We start from the raw sequence: 26,945 nt of genomic DNA, 5'->3' as shown, positions 1-26,945 counted from the left end.
CAAATTCCCAAAACAATTTCTGAATTTAGAAAGACAAAAGTACATAGAGGTGAAAACATTAATACAGAGAGCTACGGCACATAGCTATTGATATAGTTTCTCTTTTTAAATGGCAGTTTCCCTATTGATCACTTGAAATTATAGGATTTACTTTGTTAAGAAAACAGAGAGCAGGCTGGCAGCTCTGGGAAACAGCCCCTAGGACAGGTCCATGCACAGGCAGTGGGTAGATGGTACCATGGAACAGCCATATGATTCCTATTAGGTGTTTTTGAAATCTAAACATACTTCTATAACCAAATCTGAGGGATAAGATTCACACCCACTGGGAAGACACCAAAGCATCTGCCATACCTTGACCCAACCTCTGACCTTGGACACATCTGGCTGTCACAACTTCTTATACTGAACTTGAAAATCTCAGTAAGTTTTCCTGAGTGAAGGCATATGTCACAGCGTGAAAAACAATGTTTCTATGCTGTGAGTCAATAAACTATACGTCTGAAAAGCCATTCTGATAGTCTTATTTATATTAGCATGTCATGAATTATCATTTTACTGTCAAGAAACATTCACAATATGAAGCAGAATGCTACTGAAGCAATATTTTATTCATCGTTTCACATTCTCTACCAATTTGATCTTGATTAAAATGCAAGGGAAAGTATTACACCACTTACTTAATCATATGTGGCACAGTGACTTTGGAATTCTCTTCAAACACTATAGTCATTAAACCATTACACCGTATATTGTCCACACACTGTGAAATTAAAAAAATAGACAATTACAACCCACATGAAACCTAGGCAGATCATATATTCCCAGAATTTTTATAGCCACAAGACAATTTAGTTTCTCATCTCTCTCTCTCTCTCCCTCCCTCCCTTCTCTCATTCCCCCCCCAAGACACAAACACAGACACACACACACACACACACACACGCATGTGTGCACGCACAGGTGCACGCACAGTGGCAAGTAAACATTACACATTGATGAACAGATTCAATGTCTAGATACCAAAACTGTGTACCTGGTCAATACCTGAGGGTAGGTATAAGGACTATGTTTTCCTGCAATGTGTTTCCCAAGGTTTCTGACCACACGTCACATTGTCACAGTTCTCTGGCAGGTGCGGCACTTACTGAGAGGTTTAGTACGTTCTCATGGGACTCCCTCTGCTGTGTTCATTCTCTGCCCTACAGGTGGTGTGTGGCAGGCAGAGGAGATATAGTGGCTTCCTTAGAATAAATTATCTTCCCTTTCACTAGCAAGCTCTGTGCCTGCTTCCTGCTGTTTTTGTTTGTTTGTTTGTTTGTTTGTTTGTTGCCAATAAATTCCCACATTTTACTAGTTTCTGTTGGCACCATGTTGGTTTGGTGAGGATGCATGGTGTAATTTCTCCTGTTTCTGGCATACATCAAACTCTGTTCATCTTTTTCTCTTTTCTTTCTAAAAGAAACTTATGCTAATTTTCTCTGCCTTCTGTATTTTATATGTATGCTTTATCAATTAAAAATTTCTCTTTGTGCCCTAACTGGTTTGGCTCAGCGGATATAGCATCAGCCTGTGGACTCAAGGGTCCCAGGTTTGATTCTGGTCAAGGGCAGGTACCTTGGTTGCGGGCACATCCCCAGTAGAGGGTGTGCAGGAGGCAGCTGATGAATGTTTCTCTCTCATCGATGTTTCTAACTCTCTATCCCTCTCCCTTTCTACCTGTAAAAAATCAATAAAATATATATTTTTTAAAATTTCTCTTTGCAATTATTTTGGGTTAGAGAGGATTTATTTTGAATTATACATATTCCCTTTGCGGGGAAAGCAGAAAATACAAAAGATTTAAACAATTCTAAAATCAGAAATTACTTCTAGTAACTAAAACACCATGTGGGGCTTTATGACTGCAATTAAATGGTGTGGAGAAGCTGATTGCCTAGTGATTTCACATAGATCGTCAACTAAGAGTTCACCCTAAACCCCAACATCTAATGAAGAGTGAATATGCGTATAAGAAACTTCAGATCACTGCCATCACTTGACTATTCAGTCTACTTAGTATATCAGCCATATTCATATTTGTTTTTTCCTTAAAAAAATTGTTCCCTCATGTCTCATGCCATTATTTCAATGACCAGGTACAGAGGATGCCAACTCTGGAAATAAAATGGAATATTTTTAAGTCCTCTTCAATTCACTTCCTTACACTACAGCACCTTGAAACAATATAGGTCTTTTGTAAAAGCAAAGTGATGTAACATGAACTTTCAAAAAGCTCGCACACATGTGTGTGCGTGTGTGTGTGTGCACGCACACAAGTGGCAAATGTTTTTATTGGCAGGAGTGGTAAATACCCATGATCACAGAAGCATGTATTTGGTAGGGTTGGAGAGAAGAGTTTGTGCCTTGAGAAAATGAATTCCATTCACTCATTCAAGAAATACATGAAAATAAGCAAAGTGTCACTAATCTTTAAGGGCAACGTTGAACCTATGTGAACTACAGTAAACCTTGAGATTACGATAACAAGAGCAGATTCCTGGGCCATGGATACACTAGTTCAGCAGTGATGACTCTAAGTAGGCTGGGGCTGGGAACAGTGTGTTCACAAAAGCCCCAGGTAATTGTGATGCAGCTGGTCCTTGACAGTGACTTCTCCGGCAGGGTTTTTGAGGGGTTTGCTTCGGGCAATATCTACTCAAAGGTCAGTAGTCTACTATGTCATCATGTTTTTTACCTTATTAATACATCTAGGTAGAAAGAAGAAAGGTTAGATTAAGCTTTTCTTTTTTAATTCACCTTCTTGTTAGAATAGAAAATTTCCTATTGATTCCAGAGAAACTATTTTAAGGGGAAAAAAGCATGTCAGCATACTACAAATTAGTCTAAATGGGTGTATATTTTGACACATCTGCCCAAATCGAGAAGCTCAGAGGTGAATTTTAATTCTGCATTTTAGTTAATACCCATAATTACAGAAAAATGTGTTTAAGACACCATTATTGTATGACAGTAAGACAAGCACAAATGAATGCACTATATTGAAATGAATGGTCAAATCTCCAGTCTCAAGTTTTTTTTTCTATAAATAGATGAAAAAAGGGAATAATTATTGGTCAAGACCATTAGCCACTTGTGAGTTTTGTTGGAGGCGTCAAGGGTTAATAATGGCCTTACTGGTGTAGCTAAAAGTGCAAGTAATCATTGAAGCAATTGTAACTTCTAAAAATTACAGCTTTAGAGACGGAGGCCTGGCTTAGCCTACAGTTTTGAACAGAGTGTTTTGTGTGAAACTGGGATTGTGTCAATACCCTGGAGCCACTTGATTATCTAAAGTCATAGCCACGTGTGCTTAATGGAACACGATAGCCCAGCACAGCGACTTCAAATCAATTCACAAAAATATTAAGATTTAGCAAAATAAAGGATGACAAATAAAAAGACAAAGTAATAGAAAACATAGTCGAAATAGGAATTGAAAGAAAATGTTCATTTCCCTAGTCTCTAAGGAGAGCAAAAATGAATTAATGTCCATTTGGCATGAATGGACAAGACATAGAAATAGTGGGAAATGTTCATCTCATTGATAATTACAGACATGTAAACTAAAACCAGTAGAAAGCAATACCGCTTTTCCATTAAATAGGAAAATATGATAAATGTGGCAGGACTTAAAAGAAAGCTGCATAGATCCCTTACTGATGATGTAGTGAAATGAAGAGTTATATATTTCTTGAAGCATTTTGGTAGCCTGTTGAGTCATGAATTATGAAATCATGAAAGTGATCAGGGACCTGTACCAGCCTCACCTACTGTGGGAAAGATACACAGCCAGGGATCTTGAAAGGGAAAAAACTTTTCAAAGATGTTTAGCACCACAGCGTTTATTAATACTAAAACCAGGAAACTGCCCATATGATATGCCAAATATTTGAAAAAAATCTAAAAAAGTGGTACATTAATGTGGTAGAATATACCTATATATACAAATACATATTCTGATATATGCATTTTGACATATATATTAGAAGACACCAATATGAAGAATTTGCATATCTATAGAAAGACGTATATGAGGCAAAAAGCAAAAATTATACATATATACATTGAGAGCCAAACTATAAAATTATTTCTCTATAGCAAGACTGTGGAGGATTTAGAGATGGAAACAGTTGATTTTCAGGGTAAAGGTTTTCTAATTTAATTGTACTATAATGATCTTGGAGCTTGTTAAACCTTGGGGGTATCTGGAATGGGGGTTCAGGAATCTGCATTTTTAAAAAAGCCCCCAGGTAATCCTAACAGAGTGATCTGTGGCAATACTTTGATAAACATTTATTTAGTGTTCTGGGTGTTGGAAGTAATTTTTAGTTCCCTTTTGTGTCCATATTTTTACATATACTAACTAGTACATCATAAAATATTAAACAGTACATTTTAAGCATTCAATAGATTCAACTTATTAATAATGAATATGTCCAGAGACATACTTGGGAGACTGACAAATTCCATCAGTGTATGTATAGCACATAATTTCCCCCAGAAAATGAAAATGCTTTAACCAGAGAACAAAGCCAGTTGAGATGCAGGCTGCTGGGCAGCAGGCCAGGTTCAGTCATCAGTGGAGCACTCCCTCCCTACCACTCACCGTTCAAACCCCACATCACTAAGTATCGCAGGACACTCATTAGTAGCAGTTGACAAGTGACCATTCCCTCCTGGATATGTTTTATTCGTTGACCTCCAGGACACCATGCCCTCTTAGCTATCCTCCGACTGCACTGGGGGGTTCCTTCTTAGATCTCTTTGATGTTCTCCCTGATCTCTCAATGGGGCCATGGACCTCTTCTCATTTCTATCTAGTTATTCCCTGGGTGATCTCAACAGTTTCACAACCTGGACTACCACCTAAATGGCAGAGCCTGGACCTAAACACTGAACTTCTATATCCCATTGCTTACTTAACAACTTCCTTTGTTTCTTTTTCCCTCGCTCACATTCTACTCAGCCACGCTGACTTTCATGCTATTACTCAATATATGCAGTGTCCTCCTGGTCTGGAGTTTTTGAAATGGCTGTTCCCTCTGTGTGGAATAACTTTACCTTCACCACATATCTACATGTTACTTCTATCACCTGCTAAAGTTGTTGTTTAGATGTCATCTTCAGAATGAGATGACTACGATTGAAAAATTATACCAACCCACACACCTCCCATAGCCCAATCACCTTCTTACCCTGCCCAATCACCCTCTGACATAAACAGTATGTAGCCCTAGCTGGTTTGGCTCAGTGGATAGAGTGTTGGCCTGAGGACTGAAGGGTCCCAGGTTCCATTCCAGTCAAGGGCACATGCCCGGGTTACGAGCTTGATCCCCAGTAGGGGGTGTGCAGGAGGCAGCCAATTAATGATTCTCTCTCATCATTGATGTTTCTATCTCTCTCTCCCTCTCTCTTCCAATCTGATATCAATAAAAATATTTTTAAAAATTAAATTAAAAAAATAGTGTGTAGTTATTCATTATGTTTACTGCTCAATTCAGTCTTCCTTACATTAGACAATAAGCTAACACAAGCAGGGGAATTGTTTGTCATCATTGCCTCTTTTGTGCATGATATATCACAAGTACCTAAACAGTGGCTGGCATATAGCATCACTGAATAAATTTATTTGCTGAATGAGTGCAATCCTAAGTGTCAGGGCCACATAATATCAAGGCTCTACTTACTAAACAAAGTAATTTCATTTAATGATGTTATCACCCCTCAAAAAGATACAACTTTCAGTCAGTGTCCTTCTCCAGTTCAATTGTAGATATATTCAAATGCAATTTAACATCCTAATCATAGCAAATTGGAGAAATAGGAGGAAGTTGTACATTTCTGCCACAAGATGTATCTAAGTAAAGAGTCTCACTTGAATGCTTGTGGCAGGCAAAGCATTGAGTACCTATCTTTAAAGAACCATTCACGCACCCCAAGGGCCTTTCTCTTTTGATAATGCCTCACCAGGCACCCTAAGGTTACTTGAAGCTATTATCAACTGTGTATTGTAGGAGCCCCAGGTACATCAGAAGCTAGAAGCTAGAAGCAACCAGAAAAACACCTTTGCCTACTGCTATTCTCCCCATTCTTCCTACTCCCCTTGGCTTCATAACACTCACAAAGTTTTGTTGCATTAAGTTGTCTACTTCCTTTTGTTCCTTACTAGCCTGCCTGTCTTCTTGACAACATGGCACCTACACAACACCTGGCAGCACATGGTGATAGCATGACAAACATTCACAGAACCAGTGAATGATTCAGAGTGTCTTCAGGTCAGAGATGCATTACAAACAGAAACTAAAGTATTGATAGAACACAGAGTTAATGAAAGCATTAATAAATCACCACAAGGATGTAATTAAGCAAATATAGAAGATCTCACATTTTCATTCCTTCGTTAGCCAAAAAAGTACCTTCACTTCTAGCTATTCACCATCAAAGTAGCTGTGGGCGTATATAAGTAAAAATCCAGCACTCCTATAAAGAATGTTTAGAGTGCTAATAAAAGACCTGGATTACATGTGAGTCCTGACTCAACACAGTTATATAACTTTGGACAAACATTTAGCCTTCCAAATCTCAGGTTTCTCACCTGTGAAATGGGAATAATGTTGCTGTTTACCTTCAGTACACTGTTGTAAGGGTCAAATGAGACTAAGTCTGAAAAATTTCTTTGATGTATAAAAATAATTCTTTTTCACATTTATTCTCTTTCTACTTTCCTTCAGTTTTCAGTTACTCAGAAAAAAAGCACTTAAAGAACTATTGTATAATTCAGATTTTTACTTAAGTCTTATATAATAAGTACTATGAACTCTTCAGGGAAAAAGAGGCTAAAGAATTTGTACTATATGTCTTTTCCATTTGCCCAATCTTCCTTGAGTTAACAACTTTAAAGATAATTATCAAGCCTTCTTTTAATATTTTCCTTACACAATCATTTTTCTCCTGTATTGGTTAATGGAGTGAAGAGCTTGGATATAAAAATGCCCAAGTCCAATCCCAAGTAATTTTTTTATGTCTTTATTGTTGAAAGTATTACCTATGTCCCCCTGTTCTCCCCATTGCCCCATGATAGCCTGCCCTGCCCCACCCCCACTTCAGGCTTCCACCACCCTATTTTCTGTGTCCATGGGTTATGCATATATGCATACAAGTTCTTTGATTGATCTCTCCCCACCAACCCACCCCCACCTTCCCTCTAAGATTCGACAGTCTGTTCCATGCTTCTATGTCTCTAGGTCAGTGATGGTGAATCTTTTGAGCTCGGCGTGTCAGCATTTTGAAAAACCCTAACTTAACTCTGGTGCCGTGTCACATATAGAAATTTTTTGATATTTACAACCATAGTAAGACAAAGACTTATATTTTTGATATTTATTTTATATATTTAAATGCCATTTAACCAACAAAAATCAACCAAAAAAATGAGTTCACATGTCACCTCTGACACGCGTGTCATAGGTTCGCCATCACTGCTCTAGGTCTATTTTGTTCAACAGTTTTTTTTTGTTCACTAGATTCCACATATGAGTGAGATCATGTGATACTTGTCTTTCTCTGGACGGCTTATTTTACTTAGCATAATACTCTCCAGGTCCCTCCATGCTGTCTCAAAGGTTAAGAGATTCTTCTTTTTCACTGCTGCATAGTATTCCATGGTATAAATCTACCACAGCTTTTTTATCTACACATCTACTGATGGTCACCTGGGCTGTTTCCAGATCTTAGCTACTGTAAATTGTGCTGCTATGAACATAGGGGTGCATACATTCTTTCTGATTGGTGCTTTGGGTTTCTTAGGATATATTTCTAGAAGTGGGATCATTGGGCCAAATGGCAGTTCCATATTTAACCTTTTGAGGAAACTCCCTACTGTTTTCCATAATTGTTGCACCAGTCTGCATCCCCACCAGCAGTGTACTAGGGATCCCTTTTCTCCACATCCTCGTCAGCACAATCATGACTAATTTTTATATATTTCCAAATCCTGAATAAATATAACAATTATCTAACTGGATATTGCTGATAAAGGAAAAATAAGCAAATTTGCTCCCTATTATTTTCCATATGGAATACAGGAGCTCATTTTCAGATTCCACACCACAGGCAGTATCTTGACTGATGCAATTCCTTCCTTTGTGCTTTCTCGCTATAGCCCTTACTAGCTGATTTTGTGTTTCTCACCATTTTCCTACTTCAGAAACAAATAAGAAAAAAAAAATCCATGGGGTCACTGGAGATTGACAGGGATATTTTAACTCCATTCAACACTAGTGATTACATTTAAAGATTGTACAAAATGCCCAGGAACTAAAATGCAATTGCTACATTTCATGTAAATTTCAACCATAACAAGAAAAACAAACAATGAATGATTCTAGCATATCAAGATACATAGTGGTAATATACAGCAACTAGATGCACTTTTTAAATAAAAATAAATTAACTCTAATAAATCCTCTCCAAAAGTTAATGTTGTGAAATGTAAAAACAAAACAAGAAAATAAACTATGGCAAAAGCCACTTGCTTACCTGACTAATGTCACTCATCCAGGCAGCTTTCTCCTGGCGTGAAGGTGCTAGCAAGACTACAGTGAAAGGGGCGGCACCAGGGGGTTCCACCACTATTTTAAAGTCCAGGTGTCCAAACACTTGCCCAGAACCTTTGGCTTCAACACACATAAACCAAACAATTAGATGTGAATGCAAAATCTGAGTAATAGCTGCTTTCACGTAGTTCTAGTAATACGATCAGTGTCCAAGTTCAGAATCTCGTTTCAGCGATATGGCACTCCTCCAGCATGGGGAGGCTTTGCTAAGCTCATAAGCAGGTAAACAAGCTTAGGTCAGTAGGTTCCTCAGGGCTACAATCCTGGTCTCCTTCTCATTTCATGGTTTGTTTTGTTTTATGTTTTAATTTCCGTAATCTACAGAGTTCTAATGCTCTAATATAATGCCTTTCTTCCTGCCTGACACTGAAAAGTCATTATTGTGAGACAAATTCAGTAAAATGTGAATCCCAAAGATGGTTTGACAATGTTTACAGGTTAGATGGTTCAACAGAATTTTTCATATAGAAATGACTTCAGGGAGTTTATTCTCAGCTGCCTCCTTACATAGCTTTTCTTAGCTACAAAAAAAAATAAATAAATAAAAACCCATAGGAATTTTTAATTCTAATGTAATTCTAAGTGATAGAATGTGACTTACAGTCATCATCGCTTGCATCTGACTCTTCAATCAAGGTACATTCTATTAGAGAGAGAACCCCACCTGTCTGGAAAAAGCCAATTTTCCATTAAGAGACTTGAGAATCATGCATAGGTTCAGAAGCTCTGATTTGCAAATCTTATTCTCAAGTTGCCACAGCAGAAAGCATAGCAATTCTACATCATAAATAAGTTTTTATACATTCCAAAATGAAATTAACATGCGTAAAAGTAATTGAGCTCATTTAACTTCATGATTCTTCTCCCCAAACCGCTCTCACTCCCAAAGTTTATAAAATTTAGCAAGTCAGTCTATGGCAACTAGATGGCCCTTAGGGGCCCTTGAGAGTGCAGCTCAGCAAAGGCTGAGCTCATCAACCAGGAGGTGATTGGAACAGTAGAAAGCCAATAATTTCAGGCACTAATAACAGAAGGTATAGATAGGCAAATCATTTCTGTCAAGGGCCAGAAAGTAAATCTTTGAGGTTTTGCAAGCCATCTGATTTCTATTGCAGCTACTCAAATCTGCCATTTTAAGAAGCATGAAAGCAGCCACAGAGAAAATGTAAACAAGTGACTATGGCTGTGTTCAGTAAAACTTTACTAACAAAAATAGACACTGCAACAATTTGACAAGATTTTTATAGCTCAGTAGTTATCAATTAGTAATAATTTTGTCCACGTTAGGATTTTAATGGCACTTCTTAATGGTAATGCACATTTAAACTTCTGTTACTGTAGGTCCAAGTGACAGCATAGTAAATGTTAAGGTTGGTAATTGTACATTACCTCACTCTGCAACTGTGATAATGTTTTGTGATACCAGGCATGGGAAAGTCATAATTAAATTAACTTGAATGCCTCTTGAAACATAAATACAATAATCATGTAAAACCAGTACCTTGAGCAGATGCAGCTTTCCTCCTGAACTTCTTGTGCAAATTAAGAAGTGCTTCGTAAATAAGAAGCACTGTCTCTCTCCTTCCTTTTTCAAAGACAACGAGCCCAGGCGAACTTTACTGAGTTTCCCCTTCTCAACGGAAGGTACTTGAATAAGAGAACCTGGTGATCAGGAAAGTGGAGAATACGCAGCAATTAAAATTCTGTGAAGTGAGAGCCCTTCCTGATGCAATAAATACCAATGATTCACTGGATGCACCATTGGAACAAGTAAATTCCCTACATTCTGAGCAGAAGAAACAATATATTGTGCTTTAAGAATCACACTAATTCCTACTATTTTTATAAAACACTTCAGATTTGATTACTCATCTCTAAGCTGGAAAATAAATTTGAAAGAAAGACAAACTGAATTCAAAGAATGAGGATTGAATATCAATCAACTGATTAATTTAACAGTAAGATACATATTGTATAATCACATCTATATATATAAAAAGCCAGCGACCGGAATGCCGTGATGACCAAAACCACCAGTCGCTATGAAGCCCACTGTGGCCAGCGAACCCAGCAAACTGGCCAGATCAGGAGGTGGGGCCAGCTGGCCAACCTCCTGCAGCCCCTCTCCCCAGCCGGCTCTGCCCATGATTGCCCCGATTGGCCAGGCCAGCCAACCAACCTCCCACTATCTTCTCCCAACAGGCCCGACCCTGATCCCCCCCACCCCCCATTGGGGCCAGGCTGGCCAGACCCCACCCATGCACGAATTTGTGCACTGGGCCTCTGGTATGGTACTAAAATAACATAGTAAAAAGCATAAAGAAGTTATTCTTCCTGAAGCCCTGAAGGAAGATAAATAGTATATTGATAGAATTTACATAGTATTTAAAAAATAGAATATGCAATACATGTATATTATAACAATATACAAATTATACAATTTAACACAATATAGTTAACTTAAGGACTATTTTTAAAGGACAGCTATTTCAGGTTATATTTATTTTTATTTACTTCATTTTATTTTTTATTTAAATTTATTGAGTGACATTGCTTAATAAAAGTATATAGGTTTCAGGTGTACAATTCTATAATACATCATCTGTATATTGCATTGTGTATTTACCACCCAAAGTCAAGTCTCCTTCCATCATAATTTATCCCCCCTGTACCTTGTCGACCTCCCCCCAGCCCTCTTCCCTTCTGGAAATCACCATGCTGTTGTATGTATCTATGAGTTTTGGTTTCCTTTGGGGTTTTTTTCTTTGTTTGTTTGTTTGTTGCTTGCTTAATCCTTTCACCTTCAGGTTACATTTAAACTGTGCAACAAAAATTCTTTGTCAAATCTAAATGGAAAATAAATCACACAAAGTCTAGACACAGGGCATTCTTGTGAGTAAAACTATCTTCCATGTCACGTGAGAAGCTCTGCATAGACCTTATATAATTTCACCCTAATAATGACCTCCCTCTCCCCACAAATAAAATTCTAACAAATTAAATATGAAACCCAAAAATACTAAGATTTGTGCAAATACCTTGCCTCTGACTTCTGAAATGGCCTGAGCCAGTATTATTTCTATGATTGGTTTAATCTACCATTTACTCAAAATGCAGCCTTAGAGAGGCTCAGATCAGCCTCTTGAGAACCATTCAATGCATGCTGACCCCTTAAATATTAACAGTGGGGCATCTCTAAGAGGTGAGGTTGCAGGCAGCCCTATTTTCTTTTCCATACATTTTTTAGGTTCCATGATATTTTTTTAATGAGCACAGAATAAAGTGAACAGAAAAGCAGTAAATTCTTCAAAGATACAAAATTGTAAAACTATGATTGTGAGTCACAAAATGTTCACATTAACATATAAATATTCCAAATAGCATCTACTTTTTAATAAAGATCTAAAGGTGTACAGGTGGTAAAGGACTCAAAGCTTCCATGCCCAGATTCCATCTGTTTAGGTGAGTGTTAGATGAAACTGCTTGACAGAGAGAGTAGGCAGCTATTGGGGCCTCAAAATAGCATGGAAACCATCCTAGGGAGGGCATGGGACTGGGGAGCAGAGGGTGGGAAAAGGCTTGATTCCATTGAAGGGAGCAGGCAAGAGGGGAGTGAGTGAGAGAGGTGGCAAAGGTGGGAGCAAACCGGCAAAGAACAAAGGCAGTAATTAAATTTGAAGCGTAAAGAAGGATGGGAAAAGCTCAAGACAGAACGCTTAGAGAAGTACATGAGCAAGTAATTGCAGCAGAGGGATTGTACTCATGGGACTTACAGGGTGGAAGCAAAGCAGAGGAGATCTTTCAGAGGACCTGGGTCTCCCATCATTTTACAGAAAGGGAAACTGAGGCCTGAGAGGCTAAACAGCTCTGTGTTCAGCTTCTCAGGGTGGCATGGCCAGGGCACAGCAGTGGATTCAGCATCGTAAAAACTGAAATCCAGAAAAGGAATGGATGGGAAAAAGCAGTAAGTTCCAACTTTGCCATGGGTGGAATTGCTGGATCATATGGTAGTTCTATTTTTAATTTTTTGGGGAACCTCCATACTGTTTTCCATAGTGGCTGCACCAAATTACAATCCCACCAATAGCACACAAGGGTTCCCTTTTCTCCATGTTCACACCAGCATTTTCTACCTCTCGTCTATTTGATGATATAATGCCATTAATCTTAATTCCACTCAGTAGTGAAAAAGAATGAAGAGCAATTTCCAGGTTATTGGGTTAGACATTTGAGAAGATATAAGTATTGCTAGACCCCATGTTACAAGTTCAAAGAACACTGAAAGTACATGATTCTGAGTGTGGGAATGCCCAAGGTACCAGAGACACCCATGGCTCATGCTCAGTGCATTGAATTCAGTCTCCTTTATTTAATTTTCTTAATTCACATTTCTATAAGATGATGTTGAATCTGCATTATGGGTTCTCTACAAAATGTCAATTTGGAGTGGCTTGACCTTTTACTAAATTTCATACATATTTTATGTTATCAGAAATAGAAACTCATTCTAACATTTGGATTTTGGTGGGGGGTTTTTGTTAATCCTCACTCGAGGATATTTTTTCCATTGATTTTTAAAAATACATATTTTTATTGATTTCAGAGAGGAAGGGAGAGGGAGAGAGAGATAGAAACATCAATGATGCGAGAAAAGTATTGATCGGCTGCCTCCTGCATGCTTCCTACTGGGGATCGAGTCCACAAACTAGGCATGTGCCCTTGACCAGAATTGAACCCAGGACCCTTTAGTCTGCAGGCCGATGCTCTATCCACTGAGCCAAACCGGCTAGGGCTCCATTGATTTTTAGAGATAGTGGAAAGGAGGGTGGGAGAAGAGAGAGAGAGAGAAAGAGAAACACCAATGTGAGACACATCAATTGGTTGCCTCCTGCATGCACCCTGACCAGGGCTGGGAATTGAACCTGCAACCCAGGTACATACCCTTCACTGGGGATTGAACTTGAGACTCTTCGGTGTACAGGCAGATACTCTAACCACTTAGCAACACAACCCAGGGCTGGATCTTGGTTTTTAAAGTTTATATCATAATCTCACAGGCACTAGTTTATGTGCTTTTGTGAGCATTAGCTCCTTTAACCTTCAGGAGAACCCTAAAAGATAAACAACTTAAGGGGATATAACTGAGGCAAAGAGAGATTAATTAAATTGCCCAATATCATACAGCAAAAAATGGAGAAGACAGCATTTGACCTTCAGTGACATGGCTATATTATCTTCCTATTATTGTCTCAGATATTTATGCATTTATTTGTTGAACAAACTTTGAACAGATTTTAGAAAATGAATGACAATGTCAGACCACTGCTATGATACATTTTGCATCCTATTCATTAACTATCTAATAATAGGAATCAATTTGCAATAATAAAAGGGTAATATGCAAATCGACTGAACAGCAGAATGACCGGTCACCATGATGCGCACTGACCACCAGGGGGCAGACACTCAACCAGAAGCTGGGCTGACGGCTGGTGAGCACAGCGGTGGTGGCGGGAGCCTCTCCTGCCTCTGTGGCAGCGCTAAGGATGTTTGACTGCTGGCTTAGGCCCGCTCCCTAAATAGGACATCCCTCAAGGGCTCCCTGACTGCAAGAGGGCGCAGGCCAGGCTGAGGGGACCACCCCCCTCCCCGCCCCCCCAGTGCACGAATGTCATGCCCTGAGCCTCTAGTTCAGGGGTGGGCAAACTTTTTGACTCGAGGGCCACAATGGGTTCTTAAACTGGACTGGAGGGCCGGAACAAAAGCATGGATGGAGTGTTTGTGTGAACTAATATAAATTCAAAGTAAACATCATTACATAAAAGGGTACGGTCTTTTTTTTTTTTAGTTTTATTCATTTCAAACGGGCCGGATCCGGCCCGCGGGCCGTAGTTTGCCCACGGCTACTTTAGTTTATAATAAAACTTCTGTTATTTCAATTACTAAATTCTCATGACTGACATTTAAGATTAGCTAATGCCCTTATTCTGAAGAGGCCTTTCAGAGAATCTAATTTATTTTTTCTAGTCCTCAAAAAAAAGTCATTTATGCCGAAACCGGTTTGGCTCAGTGGATAGAGCGTCGGCCTGCGGACTGAAAGGTCCCGGGTTCGATTCCGGTCAAGGGCATGTACCTGGGTTGCGGGCACATCCTCGGTGGGGGGTGTGCAGGAGGCGGCTGGTCGATGTTTCTCTCTCATCGATGTTTCTGACTCTCTGTCTCTCTCCCTTCCTCTCTGTGAAAAATCAATAAAATATATTTTAAAAAAAAGTCATTTAAGATTGAAACTGTGCACATGTGCATTTGCACACCTACATGCACATACATACCACACTGAAATAGACCTTATAACATCCTTAACAGTAAATAACACAAATACTAACACAAAATTAGAGATAAATTGTAGTCCATTTCATAGAAAATAGAATCCCTCAAAGTTTAAAAGAATTTTTTAAAAACCCACCTTAGTGGATTTTTAAAGCCTGCTAAGGGTATTTAGTAAAAGTGATAATAGATACAATCAAAGCAAAACAATGCAAACTATCTGTAATTCAATTACTTCCTACTTTCAGATTAAGGTCTGACTTTTTAAAACCACCTTTATTGAATAATTCCTGAACAGACAAACCAAACCAAACAATACAGATAAATACTGCTGAAAGGCAAATCATTGAATCAACATCAACACAATAATAACATCAGATATATTAATAGCTGGCAGGAGCTCCTTAAACGTGTGATACAGAACAGTCGATAAGTAACATCTGGACTTGAGTCAAAGGGAGAGGTGACTCATGATTGATTTTCTTCCAGGTGCCATGAAAAAAAAAATGATTCATTCAATATATTTAACCTTCGGGCAGTTTTCATTATAGATGTTTTTTACAAAGTTAGATAAAAATTGTCTAAGTTTGTAGAAATATACCAAATGGTTATGTATAATCATCCTTTGCAATCAAAAGTCCTTTCAGAAATTAGAGAAGTAACAGTTAGAGAAACTCCTGTTTCCATTCCCACATATTATAAAGCTCAAGTCAATTAGTATTTGTCAGTAAACTCTGAACACAAGAAAAATACAAAAGAAGACACCTTACAACCCAAGCTGCAATTGAACAAGCGATTCAATTTAATCCCATGCCCATCTTCCAGGTATCATGGAAAGCACTGTACCAGGCAAGAGAGAATTCACAGACATTGCCCTTCAGTATTGTAATTACTGGGAGAGACAGGCATGCAAACATGGACTTATAATACACAAGAGCCTGAAATACATGCACCAGGAGCAAAGGGCCTTGGAAACGACGAGGAAGGTAAATTCATTCTAACTACATGGGAGGGGCCGAGAAGAAGCAGAAATGTTAAAAAGGCTGCTTAGATGTGTCTGACCTAAGCCTGGTAGGACAAGTAGACCGGTAAGGGGCACGAAAGAGATGGGTAAGGGCATTCCTGGTCGCCAGGCTGGCAGACAACACACTAAGGGCACAGAGGCAGGGAAGTGCTGGGAAGGCAGGAGCCAACATGGGACACAGTCTGTGCAGAGGAACAGAGGGGAAATTCAGAAGGCCTGGTGTTGTTAGCATTATACTCCACTATTGTTATTTTTTAAATTAATAGCGAAAGCCAAAAATGAGAAAAGGTATCATTTCCTACAATATACTTCCAAACTTTAACATCTGTGTGATTTCTCTCTTTGTAAATAAATAATGGAAAGTAGAACTGCATGTGTTACGTTTTTGAAGTATTCTGTGCAAAAAATCAATGTGCACGGCACACATGTTTGGTTTGATGAGGTAAACAATATTTTAAGCAGCACATTTTGGTGCGCAACAGAAATGCAAATTATCTTCAAACAATATTGGCATAGTGTAAACAGAAATCAGGTTCAAGGCTAGTCCCAAATTTCTGTGCCACTCCTCACCAGGTTCAAAATGATACATGTGTACAATACACTGTCTCACATCAATCCCATGAGGCAGGCTCCCCTCCCCCGGGACGCCTCAGCACTTAGAAATAATCTGGGATGTGGTTTATTGTCTGCACTTTGTGAGAGCCGTGGAGAGATGTGCACCGTTAGCTCTTCTTTCTCCATAGTTTCCAGCACAAATACCTTGAACTCTTCAAAAGCTCAATGTACGGGGTGATGCTACCAAAGCACACCCCACAAACAAGATGCCTTCGCCACTTCCGAAGGTTGGCAGGGGTCAGCGTGACATTTCATGGTAACTGGAGCCACCAGCTGACTCGAACATATCATGCGGGGCTTCCAGAAGTGCCGATGAAAAATGGGAACAGGAGACAGCTGTTTTCACTTCGGACATTGTCCCCACTGCCACAGGAGAGGGCTTTAAGTAACGCAAGCTTCTCTCGGGCCTCTGCCTGGATGTCGTCACCACCTGGCACTGACACTCCCATCGGCCAGACGGGTCTGTCCTCACTGGAGCTGCAGAGAACGTCTGGCCCACTGAGGAGGAGAGTCCGGTCAGAACGTAAGGGGCTGTGCCACTCCTGCTGTACTATGATTGTGCTGCTGCTTTTCGTGGCCCCTGAAAAGAGACAGCACGAAGGTGGGCCTTGACCACAGCCTCCCTCAAGACCATGGGGATATCCTGCACGAACCGCATGAATCACACTACAGCAAGCCTGCTCCCAAATGCGTTCCTGGGTCTGATCATGTAACAAACGCAGAGATCACTCAGATGGTGGGTGCGCGGCATGAGGACTTACCTTGGCGGATGAAAGTTTGGCTGGTGTCCAGCAAAATATCACAGCCCTCCACGATCATTCTTTCTATGGCAAGGTTCTTCCTTATGTTTTCCGTGTCACTCACTTCATCGTGCATTATCCTGTCGGCCAGGACACAGACAGGATCACTGTCAGAGATCTTTGTATTGCCCTGGCCGGTGAACAAAGAGCCCCAACTGGGAACTTGTATCAGTGTAAGTGGGGCTGTGAGGGAAGCAGACTGGACGTCGGGACCTCAACAGGCCATGACCCAAAGCAAGGCCAATGTACACCATGACTCTACAGATCAGCGGGTCAGTGATTGTGAGTTCCCTGGGAATGCCGCTGGTAAATGCAACAGGAACGCAACATGTTATTTTCTGAAAAGCTTTTAGTGAAGATTGAAATCAAAGTGCCATTTCTTAGAGGCAGAGTAAATGAGAGGCTTTATACCATTTATCCCAGATAAGCTAAAGGAACACAGATATAAATAATTGTCTGAAACATTGAAAAGCTACTGATAAATCCAAGATATACATACTCCAGCTTCCTGGCAAATATGAATACAAAAATGCAATAAAAAGTCATTTTTCTTTTATGCTGAAAGAAAGGTGAACATTCTCCACCTTAAACTAAAGTACACCTGCTCTCAAGAGGTATCATTAAACTTTCAGTGAATCTGAGAAGCTGGATTGTGTCTTGCCTCTTGTTCCCTAGACATACAATTAGGTTTCCACAAAACACTGACTTGCTGCTTTCCCATAACAGGCCGCTATTGTAAGTTCTCTGCGTACCTGGACAGGTCCTCTAGTTTTGATTTTGCAAATTCCAGACTCTTCCTCTCCACATGTTCATGGGGTGTATGAGCGAGCAGTTCATGAATTGTGATGATATACCTGGGGATCTAAATGCAAACACAGGCCAGTGTGAGCATAAGGCAAGGATCAGTAACCGGGACATTCTCTTCTGTGCCTCATCACTTCCAAGAAGCTCGTCTCATCTCTTATGGTTGTAATTGTTTTTCAAACATTTTTTTAAGAAATACATGAGTGTGGGAGTGGCGGGCAAAGGGGAGAGAAGGACACATATGTAATACCTTAATCAATAAAGAAGAAAAAAGAAATATATTTTAAAACGTTTAAAATAAACTACATTTCAAACATCACACACACACACATACTAGTATACACATGCGCAAATTCCCCAGGAACACATGAAAAGAGCAATAAAGTATTGTTACAAAGAAATAATTGTTTCTTTTGATTTTTTAATATAATCATACATTTCTTAATCATAATTTTTGAAAAGTCGTTCATAGGGAAACAGATATAGCTATCATCAAGTCACTAGAGTCTGTATGTTATATATATTTGTCTGTTTATAATTTTTTTAAAAAAATTGACAATCCTACTGTAACGTTCTCTTTAAGAATTAAAACTTGGGCCTTGGCCAGTGTGGCTCAGTTGGTTGGGGATTGTCCCATGCACCAAAAGGATGCCGGTTTGATTCCTGCTCAGGGCACATGCCTGGGTTACAGGCTCTATCCCAGGTAGGGGGAGTGCAGGAGGCAGCCAATCGATGTTCAGCTCTCACACATCAATGTCCCTCTCTCTCTTTCCTCCTCTCTCTCCCCCCTTCCTCTCTCTCTAAAAATCAGTATTTATAAAAAAAGAATTAAAATTTGGGATAAGATATGTTCACCCTTGTTATATTCTGATCCTCCTTCTAGCAGTAAAAAGTATTGTTTAATGAGGTTACTTATTTGTACTTTTGTTTATAAACAGACTACCCACATTCTGCCAAAGGCAGAAGAAACTCCACCAACCCTCTGAAGGTTTTAATAGAATATAGCAGAAATTTAACTCAAATTTCAGTGATTCAATATATTTAAATTTTACTGGCTTAGAAACTAAAATTTGTTAGAAATCAGGGGCAGTGGGTTTAATCTTAATAACATACATGAACAATACCTACCATAACACTACTCACTGTGGGTCAGATCAGGTGCTAGAGGTTTATATGTGCGTATAATCCTCCAACAACGTAAGATTCCTCCCCATTTTACATATAAGGAAACTAAGTGTGGAAGGGTCAGTAATTTGCCCAATGTGGCCTCACAGTAAATGGCAGAGCCAGCCACGAGCCTAGCTCTGACCAGTGCACTCGCCCAGTAAGTCTGCTCCAGGACTGGGGTCTCACTCAACCCCTGGAAGCGCCTCTGAGAATGAAGAAAGTGAAAGTTTCCCAGGGCTCCGTGGGTAACTGCTTGCATTCTGACCTGACATGGTGCTGGTGAGTCTGTCCACAGCTCTGCTATTGCTCTCTTGGCAGCGGTGGCCTTCACTGGGTAATTTACTAATATGTACCGGATGCCCACATTTATGTGTGAAGCACAGAGGGCAGCACCATCAACACAGACATCAATCTGCAGCTCCTACTCGGGATCACATCCTAGGGAATGTCATCAAGTCAAGGTTTCAGTAGTGCTACCGACTCCCTAGTCATAGGAGGTGGGGAACAGCAGACCCTTCCCTCTAAAGGCTTGCTGCTTCCCACCCCATAGACCTCTCACCGAGACAGCCTGTAGGGCTGTGACCCTGGTGAAGCTCCTGGGATAAGTATACTTTCAAATACCCCTTTCGCTTAATCCCATGATTGATCAAAGTTTTCCTCTAAGTTAGTACTCCATAAGAAAATCAAGGCAATCACCAGCTAAGGTACTCAGTTCTTCATAACAAAGAGGGCAGGAGTGGGAGAGCCTGGCTACTTATAGTACATGAAACCCCACAAAACTGAGTTTAGTCAATACCTCCATGGTCCTCCCCCATTAATTCAATCTATTTTAGAGAGCTCCCTGGCTAAGGTTCAAGAGAATGGATTTGAAATTTAGTAACTGGCCTTTTCCACGAGAAAGTGAAGGAACAAACATGCCCGAAACTGCCAAAAAGTGGGCAAAGAACGTTCTGCAGAGAAGTGGGCGGCTCCCCAAAGAGCTTATCTGTATAGTCAAGTGCTGATTACAAATCTGTTCCCCCAAAACCCAAGAATCACAGAAAGTACTGTCTAGATCGGTGGCTTTCAACCTTTTTCATCTCATAGCACACATAAACTAATTACTAAAATTCTGTGGCACACCAAAAAATTTATTATATTTTTTGCTGATCTGACAAAAAATATATAGATATAAATTTTGATTCATTCACACCGGATGGCTATTGTTGTGTTAGCTGTTGTCATTTTTTAAATTTGGTAATCTAAGGGAAAAGAGGTCAAGTGCCCCTGACTAAATTAGTCAGGTACTGCACCTTTTAAAAATTCTTGAGGCACACCAGTTGAAATCACTGATCTAGATGAATCATCATTCCGCTTTCAATTATGGAACAATACTTGTCACTTTATAGACATTCATTAGTTTGTTCTCCAATAACCATAAACAGGTGGCTACTTTCTGGTGCACATCTAACGGTGCTGGTCTCACCATGATGAACTCATGATCAGCTTACCTATGGATTTATGAGCGGATGATGCCAATTTAAACAGTTCCAGACAAGCCACTGTCTTTGCAAAATAAAAATTATGTTAATCACTACATTGTTTTTCATAACAAATTTCTTGGCAACATTTGGATTTGCTTATCTGATAGTTCAACTGAGGATATATTCACTGTATCATCCAAATTCTACAATTCCTCCATGTTTCCATAATTCAACATAGTTCATTAACAGCAGCAATTGACTTACTGGACAAGGGACCCAGAAAGAGGTAGAATATAATACTTTTCTACACATACACAGGCTAAAAGTTGCAAATCACCTCTCCCCTTTCTCTGCTCCACACCAAACTCTGTCCCCATATACAGGCTCGAAAAAAAAAAAAAATCTGGAGGTATGAACTAGGCTCACCTCTTCCATTGTTGCTATACAGCAAAAAACTGAAATGTGCCACCCTCATCCCAAGGTGTCCAGCCTACACCAGAGCAAGGCAGAAGTACCACTGCTAATACAATGTATGCAGAGGGACATAGATGTGCCTCGACCATCTGAGAGAGCAAGTGCCTCATGACTATTCCACCTCATTAGTGAAAGGACCAAAAGAGAACAAGAAGAGTGGAATGGACATGGACCTAGCAATAAAAACCTTTAAACTTCCAGAAGGAGCAGCCCACCCCCAAGTGTTCCATGTATTCCTTTAGAGAGACAGTAGGAGGGAGAGACACCAAATGAACAAGACCGAGGAGAGACATCAGTGAGGATGAGGCCCTTGGGCAGCAAACTCTGATGATTTTCCCCTCTTGGTCTATTCAAAATAGTTATAAGGAAGCAAAATAGTTATGAGGAAGCAAATAAGTAAAGAGCACAATTCTGTGCTCTTTCAATTTGCCCATTTCTTGTAGTTGGACCAGTTCTGGCCAAATTCTTTAAATTTGAGGTTTCTCCCAGAGCAAGCGATGGCTCTCAGAAGCTGAGGCTCTTGGTTACCCTGGTCTGGATGAAGCCAGAGAATCTCAACATCTGACCCTTCAGTTAAATTCTAAGGTTTGGGGCCACCACAGTCTTGGCAGAGGCAGAGTGGGTTAGGGCGTAGACCAGTGGCCGGCAAACTGCAGCTCGCGAGCCACATGAGGCTCTTTGGCCCCTTGAGTGTGGCTCTTCCTAAGCCTTAGGAGCACCCTATTAAGTTAATAACAATGTACCTACCTATATAGTTTAAGTTTAAAAAATTTGGCTCCCAAAAGAAATTTCAATCGTTGTACTGGTGATATTTGGCTCTGTTGACTAATGAGTTTGCCGACCACTGGTAAACTAACACCACCATGTAGTTACCCAACCAAACTTTCAGAACTAGTCTAATGTGAGCACTGTCACAGCGTCAGAGAGCTAGTGCCCGGGAGATAACCACAGCTCAGCTGCCTCAATTTTGAGATCTAGAAATGGAGGTTTAGATGGTTCCATTATTTCCCCCAAAGCTATGACTAAAGGGTGAGCAAGACATCCAGGTCTCCCAAGGATTCCCAGTCCAATGGTCCTTGTCTGTATTATGGGAAGTCCTTGGGATCAATCAAAATGCCCAGTCATTGTTATTGGGCTTAAGCTCCATGGGGAGGGAGGGGGAGGTGGTGGAAGAGCATCACAGCATTTTTAAGAAATCCACAGACCCTTCCAAGGCCCTACATTCAACTTTTGGACATGCCACCTAAAGTGCAAGTGCAGCCTGCCATTTTAAAACATTGAGAGAGCTTCACCAGGGGGAGTTAAGTAGCAATTGGAAAGACATCGGTGGGGAAGGAGCTGGGAACCTCTCTGAATGTTCCATGTGTCTTTCACACTCCACCTTTGTATATTCACCTGAGTTGGGATTGCTGAAGAGAATCAACTTAGGGTATTTTAATCATAACCTAGAGGCAACTGCCAAAAATTCAAATAGAATCTCAGAAGAACATTGCATTATGCAAACTTTGTTTCACTGTAAATAAATCTTAAATTACAATTTTGTATAAGGTAACCAAAAAGGAAATCTTTTTTTTCTTTGAAGTTTTCCTTGTGAAATATTTCCTCAGAGAGGCAAAGAGTTCAAACAATTCAGTTCCATGAAAAAACACAATAACATTACAAAGTTCCACTATACTTAAGTTATTTCAAATGCATCCTTTTTGTTTTTATAGAGATTTTATAAACTTCTATAGTAATTTCCAGGATTTCAAGCAGGTTTGAGAAACTGTAAGACAAACCATCACAAACCAGGCCAACATTTCTTTCTGAGGCTAGAAAATGATCCACCGGGGTCAGCGCTGAGGGGGACAAAGCTCCCCACAGAAACCCTAACACACATGATTCGGGGATTCGGTTTACCACATAACAATTTAGAGGGCTGGCCAGAAGCCCCATAAATTCCACGTCGGAACACTCGATGCCTTTCCAAAAGAACAGCACCAACACTTTTCAAGAGAACAGGCAATCAGTTCACATTTTGGCCTCTGCAGTTCTCACTCAAGGGCTCTTAATGGTAAAGCCCAAGATACAGGAAAGAACACAAGTGTACTTGGTCCCTTGGGTTGCTCTACTCCCACAAAGTGAATGTCATGACAAGCCCCAGCCTCCCTGCAGCAGCCCGAGAGGGGCCAAGAGTCCCTGGTCCGGCTAATGCCTCTGGCTCCTAAGTCTACACAGCCTCTGTCACCTGGGAGGTCCTCCTTTTGCTCTCCAGAGCTCCAGCCAAGGGAGACTCAACAGCAATCCCAGCAGGGTGGGGAGGATGGCCAGGAACACAAGACTTTCCCACTAGTCCACTCAACTTCTCAGGAACCTTTTATGCAACCAGCATACCCTGGAACATTTGCACAGCATCCTATTTCTGTAACCCTAATAATATTTTTAAACATGCTGGAGGAGGAGACTTCATGGAAGAGGTCTGCGTGGAATCTTTCTATAAAGAGAACATTGTGCTGCTTTTCAAAAAAAAAATAATCATTTTTTATGTAATTGTCTCAGAAATGCCTGGCTTTCTTATATATACTAGGCAGAGAGAATGTGAGGCATAAATCTGATTATCTCAAGGTCAAGATCAAGATGAGAGGTGAGGCATGTGTGTTATAATTCTTCACAGGGGATCCTTACACATCTCCCTCTGTTCATGAGGAACATTGAGCTGGAACTAGTGACTCATAAAAGGCATCCCAGAGGACTCACCTGAAACATCGGGTAGGTCAAGAACGTTTCTAGCATCCGCCCTTCACAGGCAGGGTTGGCTTCATACTGTTTCAAGAGCTTGTCAAAATCTCTGTTTTGCTTACAATTGGCAAGCACTTGGAGGCTGTACTGGTGGTTACGCACAAATTCTTGATAAATGTTCAGCATGGGGAGCAAGATATCGAACAGGTCAGCTGAAAGAAGAAGTAAAATGGCAGTTTCTTTTGGTGCTCAGTGAATTATCCAAGGTACTGGAGAGAGACTGTGTTCACTCCATGGGAGTGGCAGGGAGTGGCTCCACCCAGTCCCAGGTGTCACACATACATGGGGACCAGTCCAGATGCCTGAATAACTGATCTGACAGAGTGCTCTCCAGGGCAGAGCCTGACTCTAGCCCAGAATGACCAGGACAGGCCAGGGGAAAGGTAAATAGTAGGGCAGAACCCAAAGGCCAATGAGACAAATTCCCAATGGCTAAAGCAGCTCACAGATCAGTGGGAAAATTCAACAGCTTCAGCTGAATAATGTTGAAATTATTTTACTCTAATTGTAGCCAGAGTAAGAGAAACCAAAGCATGCACTTACCTAAAATTAAGGTAGGCCAGTTTGCTAACCTTGCCTTCAGTCCTTGATGAAATATTTCATGAAGAAACATGATTGTTTCACTATAAAAATGCAATAAGAATATAATTCAGTCTTGAGTAGAGCCATTGCCACCCAATGTGGGAAAATCTCCCTCCTTCCTCACAACAGCAAAGCCTAGCTTTTAATCACATGCTATCAGACTTCTTCTCATTACACACACACACACACACACACACACACACACACACACAACTATGGCACATTCGCATAATATAATACAATGTAGCAATTTTTTAAAAATTGAATGGTCTTTAGATAGCAATATGGAAAGATGTCCAGGATATATTGATACATGAAAGAAAAATCTATATAAAAAATACATTGCCTTTTGTGTAAGAAGGGGCAAAGTAACACTCAAAATCCACATTTGATTTCATCTACATTAATAAACACTGGAAGGATATATAAGAAATTAATTTAAATGATTACATACAGAAAGTGGGGGAATGGGGTGGGCGAAGGCAAGGTAAAAATGAGATTTCTAACTGTTGCTTGATGTTTTCATGTTGTTTTGACTTGTGAACTATTATCTACTCAAAAACAAATAACTAAAATTTTAAGTGAAACACCTAAGTACTTTCCTTCTCCCCTTATCTCCTTTGCTTCTTTTTTTGAAATATATTTTTTTATTGATTTCAGAGAGGAAGGAAGAGGGAGGGAGAGAGAGATATAGAATCATCCATGATGAGAGAGAATTATGGTTTGGATGCCTCCTGCAAGTCCCCCACTGGGGTTTGAACCCACAACCCGGGCATGTGCCCTTGACCAGAATCGAACCTGGGACCTTTCAGTTCGCAGGCTGACGCTCTCTCCACTGAGCCAAACCGGCTAGGGCTCTCCTTTGCTTCTTCATTTTTCTACAGAACTCATCACCACATGATAGACTACATAGTTCACTTAATCACTATTCATTGTCTGTCTTCCTTCATCAAAACATAAGGCAGGGATTTTTTATTTATTTTTTTATTTTTTGCTTTGTTCACTGAGGAATCCTCAGCAGTAAAGATACTATAAATATTTATTGAGTGAATAGATTTACTAAAAAGTCTCAGGCCCTCTGTTAGTTTTTGCTCTTCCTAGTTTTGTATAAGTCATATGTAAAGACCCATTAATCACTCCATTTCCTTTGTTTTGTGAGGGAGATGATCTTCCCCAACTTCAACATACCCCCACACAATGATAAGAAAACATATATCAAATAGAGGAGAAAAACAGAAAACTACATGCCAAGATTCAAGATAAAGATATACAAATTGGACTAGTAATGAAACACAAATAATAGCTTATTTTCAATATCATAAACTCATAAGAAATAAGAAATACAAATGGGTTTTTCACATGACTGATTTATGCCAAGACAAACCTGTTGAGGAAAATACTACTGACGTCGTCGTGGCTGATGGGGGGCTTCTTGGAGCTGGCGGCCATACGTAGGGGCCGGAGGAAGCAGTTGACCAGGATGTAGAGCTGGTGAACGTACTCTGATTCAGCCTCTACCATAGTGAACACAATCTGATTTCTCTTCCTCATACTTTCAGCATGAGGAGAACAGATGTAATCCTGCACAATGGTCTTCCATTTCCTTCTACACAACCATCCTCGCATGAAGCTCTGAACCTATAGAGCAAAAAGGGAAAAGGAAAAAGGAAGGGAAGAGAAGGGAAGGGAAGGGAAGGGAAGGGAAGGGAAGGGAAGGGAAGGGAAGGGAAGGGAAGGGAAAGGAAGGGAAGGGAAGGGAAGGGAAAGGAGGGAAGGGAAGGGAAGGGAAAGGAGGGAAGGGAAGGGAAAGGAAGATGGAAGGGAAAGGAAGAGGGAGGGGAAGAGAAGGGAAGATGGAAGGGAAGGGGAAGGGGGAAAAAAAGAAGAGAAGAGAAGAGAAGAGAAGAGAAGAGAAGAGAAGAGAAGGGAAGAGAAGAGAAGAGCTCAGGGATCTGTGAGACAGGCTTTTTAAGTCTGTCAGTAAAGGTGTCCATCCTTTGCCATATGAAACATTGCTCTTTCATTGGTGCACTAATGGTCCCACCCCTAGAATATGTAATGGCAGGCTTTTTTCAGATAACAGAATATAAATGATTTTTAAAATAATTTTATCAGGTTTACAAATTTCTTCCATAAGCTTAAGGTATTTAGACCTGCCTAAATGGACACCAGCATCCTCCTATATAATAAAAGCCTAATATGCTAAGTGTCCGGTCGGCCAGTCGGCCATTCAACCAATCAAAGCATAATATGCTAA

General features: G+C 40.2%; 1 protein-coding gene across 3 annotated transcripts in view; it reads right to left on the bottom strand.

Annotated features, from left to right (window-relative positions):
- The window catches only part of RASGRF2 (Ras protein specific guanine nucleotide releasing factor 2), a 187,754-nt gene that overhangs the window by 83,475 nt on the left and 77,334 nt on the right, over window positions 1-26,945 (bottom strand). For all 3 annotated transcript variants that reach the window (XM_081088646.1, XM_081088647.1, XM_081088648.1), the window contains exons 5-13: window positions 26,073-26,326; window positions 24,650-24,729; window positions 24,065-24,258; window positions 18,173-18,282; window positions 17,382-17,500; window positions 10,159-10,319; window positions 9,259-9,325; window positions 8,581-8,717; window positions 681-763 (exon numbers count right to left, since the gene is read on the bottom strand). In XM_081088646.1, coding sequence (XP_080944772.1) covers window positions 681-763; window positions 8,581-8,717; window positions 9,259-9,325; window positions 10,159-10,319; window positions 17,382-17,500; window positions 18,173-18,282; window positions 24,065-24,258; window positions 24,650-24,729; window positions 26,073-26,326 — 1,205 coding nt within the window. The remainder of the gene's footprint in view (window positions 1-680; window positions 764-8,580; window positions 8,718-9,258; window positions 9,326-10,158; window positions 10,320-17,381; window positions 17,501-18,172; window positions 18,283-24,064; window positions 24,259-24,649; window positions 24,730-26,072; window positions 26,327-26,945) is intronic.

This window comes from Myotis nattereri, assembly GCF_964212035.1.
Source record: "Myotis nattereri genome assembly, chromosome: 4".
Classification (NCBI taxonomy): Eukaryota; Metazoa; Chordata; class Mammalia; order Chiroptera; family Vespertilionidae; genus Myotis; species Myotis nattereri.
This window is presented reverse-complemented; position numbering and strand designations above follow the sequence as displayed.